The sequence below is a fragment of the Gasterosteus aculeatus genome, chromosome 9 (assembly GCF_964276395.1).
Source record: "Gasterosteus aculeatus chromosome 9, fGasAcu3.hap1.1, whole genome shotgun sequence".
Classification (NCBI taxonomy): domain Eukaryota; kingdom Metazoa; phylum Chordata; class Actinopteri; order Perciformes; family Gasterosteidae; genus Gasterosteus; species Gasterosteus aculeatus.
In genome coordinates, this window is record NC_135696.1 from 20,478,232 (window position 1) to 20,486,106 (window position 7,875).

Below are 7,875 nucleotides of genomic sequence, written 5' to 3' on the forward strand. Positions count from 1 at the left end.
GGGGTAGGGGGGTGTTTGATTATCAACACGCTGTTTGGATGTTTAACATTTGTTCTGCCTTCGCTCTCTGTGAGCCGAGGACTTTTTACGGCTAATAGTCTTTTTTTTATAATTCTTTATAATTTTTACTCTGAATTCAGAGTAAAAATACCGCGCAGTGATAATTTTCATTCATATTCCTGAGATTTCAACATTGACAGACGTCACGGACGTGAAATCAATTTTTTGATACATCTTTGATAATATTTTTTGGATCTTAAAAAAGCAATAAAACCTCGTTGTGAGTGAAATGACTTTCGTCCAGAGGGGTTGTGTGGTTTATTTTTTAAGGAAAACATAAAAATAGGTTGTTTTAAACAAAAACAACGTTGTTGCTGAACCACAAAGCGACCAAATAGATGTGACTTTGGGAGTAACGCAGGCGGTGACTCGTAGGGCTAGCTGGCGTGCTAGTTTAGCTGATGAGCTAACAGATAAGACACCAGCAAGCATGACATTAAGTCTCAATGTCTCTGTGAGCCTCCTTCTGTTTCCTCCGTGTTAAACCGTTTACATATTGCTCAACATAATATTCAGCAAACATCAAGTGAAGAAAGGGATTAAAAAAGGGATTTCACTTAGCTAACTCTCGCAGAGGTCCGTTAGCTTGCTAGCTAACAGGACAATGTGTTTACACATTTTATTCAAAAGATATCCCCTATTAATCACAGACTCTTGTCTCATCTGTTTTGAAACTGTTTATATAAAGTTAAACTAAATGTGAGAAGCAGCTAATGAGCTACGACAGCCGCCTCCATGTTTGGAGTCTCCGTCACGGACGTAGAAACGTAGAAAGGCACAGATTGAATTAAACAGAGTGTTTTTGCTGGGAGGCTTTCTGGTGTGAGTGTGTGTGTGAACACGGTGTGAATGAGAAATAAAGCTCTCAGTCAATCTTTCTTTAGATAAATAAAGGTTGGAAAAGTGTATCCGAGCGTTACAAGTATAACAAGCTGCAGGTGATGGTTCCTGTTTATAATTAATGATGATTAACATGTTCTCACTGTGAAACCAGTGAAACCAATTCAGCATAATTTTCCTAAAACTGTTGTGATTTAGTAATGTTAAAAACTTTGAAATAAACTTTCCTCCGGACTGCTCATGTTTTAACAAGACTTTATTATAAAGACACGAATGTACATCTTTCAAATTTCAATGGAATACTGACATTGCGTGTCAAATTTCACATTTTTTAATTTTCTTTCCTCCGTAAAGAACAAATAGCAAAAAATCTTTCACTTTATAAACAAGTGCTGCAATTCAATCTCCAAAATACAACACCCCACAGGCTAAACGACGAGTTTCTGAAAGAGTAAAGTCTGAAATCAGATGGGAATGAACATCAGCGATCCTGGAAATCATAGCAGCATCATGTTTTTTCACAAAAAAAAGGTTTGCTGGGAAGAGTCCACCAAAAGTCCAATTTATGATTTATTTTTTCATGTTATTTCTTTGAAGCGTAATCCCGATCACAACAAAGTTAACCGATCGATCCCGTACTGCGCATCTATGCAGGTTCCACTGAAATTCTACTGTTAAAAAGGCCTCCCAGAGTTGTAAATGAGTCGGTTTCTCTCGAGTTCTGGAGTAGAAAAATAATCCCGGGACGAGTGGATCCGCTGACGCCGACGGAGTTGAAACCCCCCCGAGGCCCTTCGCCTATCTGAGCGTCGCTTCAGTTCGTTCACAAATAAACTTTCTTAAAAACGTCTCTAATATTAGTTTAAACGCATCTTCAGATATAAAACCACCAACAACGAAAAAGAACACTTCTTTGTACGCAGAGAAGAAGAAGAGAGCCGCGGGAGGTCACAGCACTTGGAAGCGCCACGACGCCTGGTCTTTGTAGTCCAAACAGTCGGAGGCGTTGAAGTTGAGTTTCCAGGCCGAAGCCGCCGTCTGCTCTTTGTAATCCAGACAATCCGTGGAGTTGAAGGCGAGGCCGGGCGCGCTGTACGCCTGGTGGTGGTGCGACGGGTGGTGGTGGTGGTGGTGGTGCCCCGACGCCTGGCCGATGTGGTGGTGCGGGTGTCCCGTCATGGCGCTGCCGGTCATGGGGCTGAGCTGGTGCGGGTGGTGCGGGTGGTGGTGGGAGTGCATGGGCGCCAGGTACGAGCCGCACTCCACGCCGCCGAAGTACGAGCCGGAAGCCGAGGCCGGGTAACCCTGGCCGTAGGCCGCCGCCGTCTGGCTGTACGACACCGGGTAGGAGGGCGTCCCCCCGGCGCCGGAGGACGACGCGGAGCGCTGCATGCAGGAGGCGCCGCTGCCGGGGGCGGCGGCGGGGTCGGGCATCGCGGCCGGCGCCGGGGCCGGGGAGATGGGCGCCGGGCTCCAGATGGACGACACCGGGGCGGTGACGGAGGCCGAGGTGCTGATCAGACCGGGCCCGCCGAGGCCGGAGGGGACGGAGGAGGACGCGGAGGAGGAGGAGGACGTGGCGGAGGAGTTGGAGGAGGTGGAGCTGGACACCGCCGGCGGGGAGAACTGGCCGCTGCTCTCCGAGCCGGTGCTCTCCCTCGCCGGGGACGACTTCTTCTTCATGGGCTTGGCCTTGGCGCTGTTGCTGCTCTGCTGCTGCTGCCGACACTTGGCCCGTCTGTTCTTGAACCAGACCTGGGGAAGGACGAGAGGTCACAAGGTCACGGGTGGCTGGATCAGAATCCTCCCGGAGAAAAAAGGCCTGACCGGACAGAACTGGCAGGAACTAAACACCTTCACTCTAACGTCGCCCCCACCGAGGTGCTGCGGCTCTGACCTTTGACCTTTGCTGCTGGCTACAGTTCAAGAGAGACTCTTTTCTGTGGATGGAGACTCTGCTAAAGGATCACAGCACCAACAACAAACAGTGAACGTGCGGCGCTCGTGAGTCTGTGTGTTTTCTTTGAGGAAGAAGAATAAAATCTGAAAAAAACATTTCGGTAAATGATGAAAAAATGTCTCACTTTCTAGTTTTTTCAGGTTTCTGTCTGCACCTCTGAGGATAATCTGCACTTACACTTACATATATATAAATAAATATGGCAAAATCAAATAAAATCTATATTTGTGATGAAACATCACTATATATACATCTATATAAATATTTTATATATTTTGTATATATAACCCCTAATTGCTCCCCGGGCCAAAATTTAAAAATCAATGGGTTAAAAATGCAAAGTAAGCCGCTTTGGATAAAAGGGTCAGCTAAATGCCCTGTAATGTAATATAAAATATTGTATGTATTGTTATGTGATTTCAGTGAACTGACACTTTAAATGCTTTTGTATTTTTGCACACAAAAGTAACACCACCTGTCCAGTAACTTAGCGTCCATTAGCTAATGGCTACATAGTGATATTTGTAAGTGATTCATGGTATTAGTAATTAGTAATATCTGAGTAAAAGGGTGCGAAGGTTGTGCGTTTTTTTCCATATAAAGTAATAAGAGTACTTCTGACATTTGGTACCATCTTTAAACACGCGTGTTTATAGATATTTATATGTATAAATATATAAGCGGCTGAACGGTCATAATTACGTTTTGCACGTGAACTGGAGTTTATACCCTCGAACTGCGTGTCGAGAATTTTAAATGGGAAACAAACGTCGGCTGAAACTTGCAGTTTGACTAAAACAGCAACGTTTCAAGCAAACGTCGCGCTTCCACCAAAAACAACAACAGCCCCTGCACCCAAAAAACACTGACAACTGGCTCTGTCAGAAGGGAATTAGCGAAACCCTCGGGTGGTAAAAGCGGCCTGTCAGCAGCAGAAAGCAGAGAGGCGGCGGCCATGATGAGGCCTTTCAGCCCAGCAGAGGGCCGCTGGAGCCGGAATACCTCGCTCAGCCTTTTATAGAGAAATCTCCCCGCATCCAGAGCCCAGACAAACGCTCCCCTTTCATTAGGGACTTGTCTCTACTCGATCATACCAGCTTGAGCTTTCCAACTTTTTTTTTTTCTTCTCCTCCTGCTTTTTAGACTGGAGCTAATCGCGCCCGAGGTGAAGAGCAGAAAGTCCATCAGAGGGCAGAACTTTAGGAAACCGCAGCTCAGGCGCCGTTATGAGTGAGATGTAACAGAATCGGCCTCCAGGAAACCGGAGCTCTGAGTGCTTCTGCTGGGAACTCACACATTTCTCGCACTCCTCTGCTTATTCTCACACCAAAGTCTTTACAAAGCTTCCACGCTTGTAGCCCTAAACGTGACCAAGTAGGATGTTATTTGATGCACATGGTTCAGATTAAAGTGAGAGGAGGCCGCGCTCTGATCCCAGAGTTCACGTTTCAGCTTCATGAGTGTCTCTCACCTGCACCCTGGACTCGGGCAGGTTGATCTTCAGCGCCACCTCCTCCCTCATGAAGATGTCCGGGTAGCGCGTCTTGGCAAACAGCGACTCCAGGATGTCGAGCTGCGTCCGGGTGAAGGTGGTCCGCTCCCGGCGCTGCTTCCGCGGGTTTCCTGGAGGACGAAGAAGAAGAAGAAATGGAAATTGTTAATTAGGTTGTCCAAGAATTAAATTGGAAATAAAGTCCCAAAAGTGTCTTTTATAATTTTATTTGAACTCACGACGTGTCTTCGTGTCTCCGCGTATTTAAAGGTGTTTTTTTTCTAGCTTATTAAATATTTTGGAAAAATTCAAACGGCCACAACTTGCGTTTTTGTCAGCAAGAAAACATGTAACCTGACGACAGCACGCAAAGTACAAACTACAATGTAACTACAGGGTTAAATGCACCACGGGCGCAGACAATCTAATATCCCGCGTGGACACTTCCCCCCCCCGCCCCCGTCCCATTAAAGTTTTAGGTCACTTTAAGACTTCTGAATTATTCATTTGATTCCATTTGATAGTTCACACCGGACACCGGACACCGCGAGCGCTGCGGCAGCTTGTGCGTGAATGTCAGAAATAAACTCTGCGGCACGTAAACAAATAAAAAACGCATGAAATATAAATGCATAAATAAATGTGCATGCATGTATTTCTACACGCATCGCGGGCGGGGGGGGGGGGGGGGTGCTGCGTACCCGGGTACCCCACGGACGGGTGCAGCAGGTCCATGGCGGCTCCGCTCAGGCCCAGCCCGTTCATCCCGTACGGGGCCTGTTTGAGATAAGACATCATGCTGGAGGCGCGGGGCCGGAGACCGGGGCCGGGGAGCGTGGCCGGGACGGGACGAGAGGCGCGGGTCTCCCGGGGCTCAGGTCGGATCCTGCGGGAGAGAAGAAGCACGGGGCGTGAGTCGAACCGGGAGTCGGCAGCTCGTAATTTACGGGGTTTTGTCTGCAGACAGGCAACTTTTTCAGAGCGCAGGCCCATTAAACCCCCCGCGGGCTTTAACGTGTCCACGCTGCTTTCTTTAAACGCCAACAAATTCGAACGTCATCAGATTGAAAGTCGAACTTTTCTAGTAATATAAACAAACGCTAGAAGACGGCTATTTAATTTGAATGGAAGCGTTTTAACAATGAGAGCCGCGAAACAGAAGAAACACTCTCACGCTGTTATGCAATCGCCGAGATGTTAATTATCCAGCTGATTGGAGATAAAAAACGTTTGTGTTTTGCATTCTGGGCGTTTAGAAAGATGCTTGAATTCCTAAATCGCGAACAATGAGATTTCACAACATGATAAAATCGGCTTTAATTTAGTCACGTACGAAAAGGAGGAAACCCGATCTGACTTTTTGGAAAATAACCTCATTATGGGGGAAACATGCGTCCAACAAGTCATACGCCGTTTCGTGGAGACCTGATCTGCAGAACCTATTTTAAACATTCAACTCTTTAACATGAGAATAGGAGGCACCTGAAGGCCCAGAATAAAATCACTAATACTTGATTGGGAGGGGGGGGGGGGGGGGGTAAAAGTCCCAGATGTTTGATTAATATTAAATAAAGAGACACGCGACCTTCCGCGTTGTGGTTCTCGAGATAACTTCAGCTTGTTAAATGATTAAATATCCCAAAACAAACTCTCATTTATCGCGAATCGTAATAACGATCGGGGCTCCCTGAGAGCAGATGGGCTCGTTATCGCTCAGATCTTCATTACGGTTTCATTAATTCAACAGCTCATAAATGAAATCGACCTGTGAAGACGCGCGTTTAATTTACAGGCCACTTGAGACTTATTCTCACCTGCGGATATCAAAGATTCCCTGCGAAGTGATTTGTTCACGCTGCCTGTGCAAAGAAGTTCTTTTTTTTTTACTGAGGTACTTTTTGAATCCTCCTTTATTTTTTTCTCAGTAAAACAATTTATTGGTCACAATATGTCTTTTTTATTCCTGTGTTGGACCATTTATTATAAGGACTATTTATTATAAGCGTGATATTCACGTGCTAACTCAAAGCTACTTTTTTTTTTCCACGTCCTTGATCTTAACTAATTATTCACGACTGTTTTCATTTTTATTTTTCTTGGCGAAGAGGCCGTAAAAATGTAACCAAGAAACATCATATTAGTAGTTCAGTAGCAGCTGAATAATATTATTGGGTACAAAGAAGTTGGTTTAAAGCAGAATCTCATCGAATGAAAACAACGTAATAAATACAAATTAATCTCAGAATTAAGAAATATTAAATATCCTGTTACTTTGATTTACTTTGCCCCCCGCAGAGATTCCAACATTAGCTGCAGCTTTAATAAACGGCCTTAATGAAGAACTGTTATTACTAGTGTGAAGCAATGTATTTAGATAAAGATTTCCTTAATCCAGCGGGGGCCTTTCAGCAGGTAAATGCTCGGGTGGACCTGGACTGTGGCCTTAAAGCATTACGTATTTCCATAACCGCAGGAAGGAGCCCAAACACGCAATGTAAATGCGTCAAAACTGTGTGCAAATGAAGCCCATTAGAATTTAGATTAGATCTACAGGGCGACAATTAGCGGAGCGTCTCTTATCGGCGCAGAAAGCGGACGAGAGGCCGCGGAGCTGCAGGAGGAAATACAGAGAAGGGCATCTGATTAAAAAAAAGGTACACATCATAAGGGAAAGAAAACCAATAAGTTCAATTCATGAAGTGTTTGTAAACTTTTTTTTGGCCGTTTTTATTTTGATCCCAGAGGCAAAACAAACCGATTATTTTTAGAATTTATTTCTCATATTTTTAATTATATTTTAAGTAGTTTTTGAAGTCTTTGAAATAGTATATGTGTATGTTCATAAAACCAGGTAATTACAAATAAATGTAAAGCGCAGCTGTCATTTCAGGAATGTTTGTTAGATTCACAAACGGCAAAAATTAATTGAAATACAAACAGGCACGAGTCTCACCTTCTTCAGGCTCCTGTTGTTGTTGTTGTCGTTGCTGCTGCTGCTTATTTTTCTGCTTAAATCCTGTTAAATATCAAACCAATCAGATCCAGAGCTCGAGAAATATCCACATGGAGAAAACAATCGTTTTTCGTTCTCTGGCAAAGCTGCTCCGCGCGAAACCTGATTCAGTAACTAGAAAATCAACATTTCAACGCAGAGAAATAAACTGAAAGGCACCATAACGTCGAGACTCTCTCTCTCTCCCTCTCTCTCTCTCCCTCCCTCTCTCTCCCTCTCTCTCTCTCTTCCTGCCGGCGTGGACGGACGCGGATTGAGGCTCGTGCTCGGAGGCTCGCGCCTCTATGAGTCAAGGAAGCATGCGGGTCTGCGTCCCGCGAGCCAATCACAGGGCTCTGCGGCGCGGGGGCGGGGGGGGGGGCGGAGCGCCCGCCTCTAGCGGACGTCACGAGGAACCACGTGACAGGACGGGACGGCCCGCGTCAGAGAGCCGGAGGGGGAATCGGACCGGCTGCCATCACGGCGAGAAAATGTTTGATGCGGCCGCTTATTTGAGGACAAACGAGTCAT

At 45.7% G+C, this 7,875-nt stretch overlaps 1 protein-coding gene across 1 annotated transcript; it reads right to left on the reverse strand.

The window, feature by feature from the left end:
• Window positions 1–1,138: 1,138 nt before the first annotated feature.
• LOC120825787 (homeobox protein OTX1 B) lies at window positions 1,139–7,673 on the reverse strand. Its single transcript, XM_040187611.2, has 4 exons — window positions 7,306–7,673; window positions 5,054–5,238; window positions 4,332–4,483; window positions 1,139–2,655 (listed from the first exon to the last, which is right to left on the reverse strand). The coding sequence occupies exons 2-4, from the start codon at window positions 5,148–5,150 to the stop codon at window positions 1,849–1,851; spliced, it is 1,056 nt and encodes a 351-aa protein (XP_040043545.1). The 5' UTR covers window positions 5,151–5,238; window positions 7,306–7,673; the 3' UTR covers window positions 1,139–1,848.
• Between the last annotated feature and the right edge of the window lie 202 nt (window positions 7,674–7,875).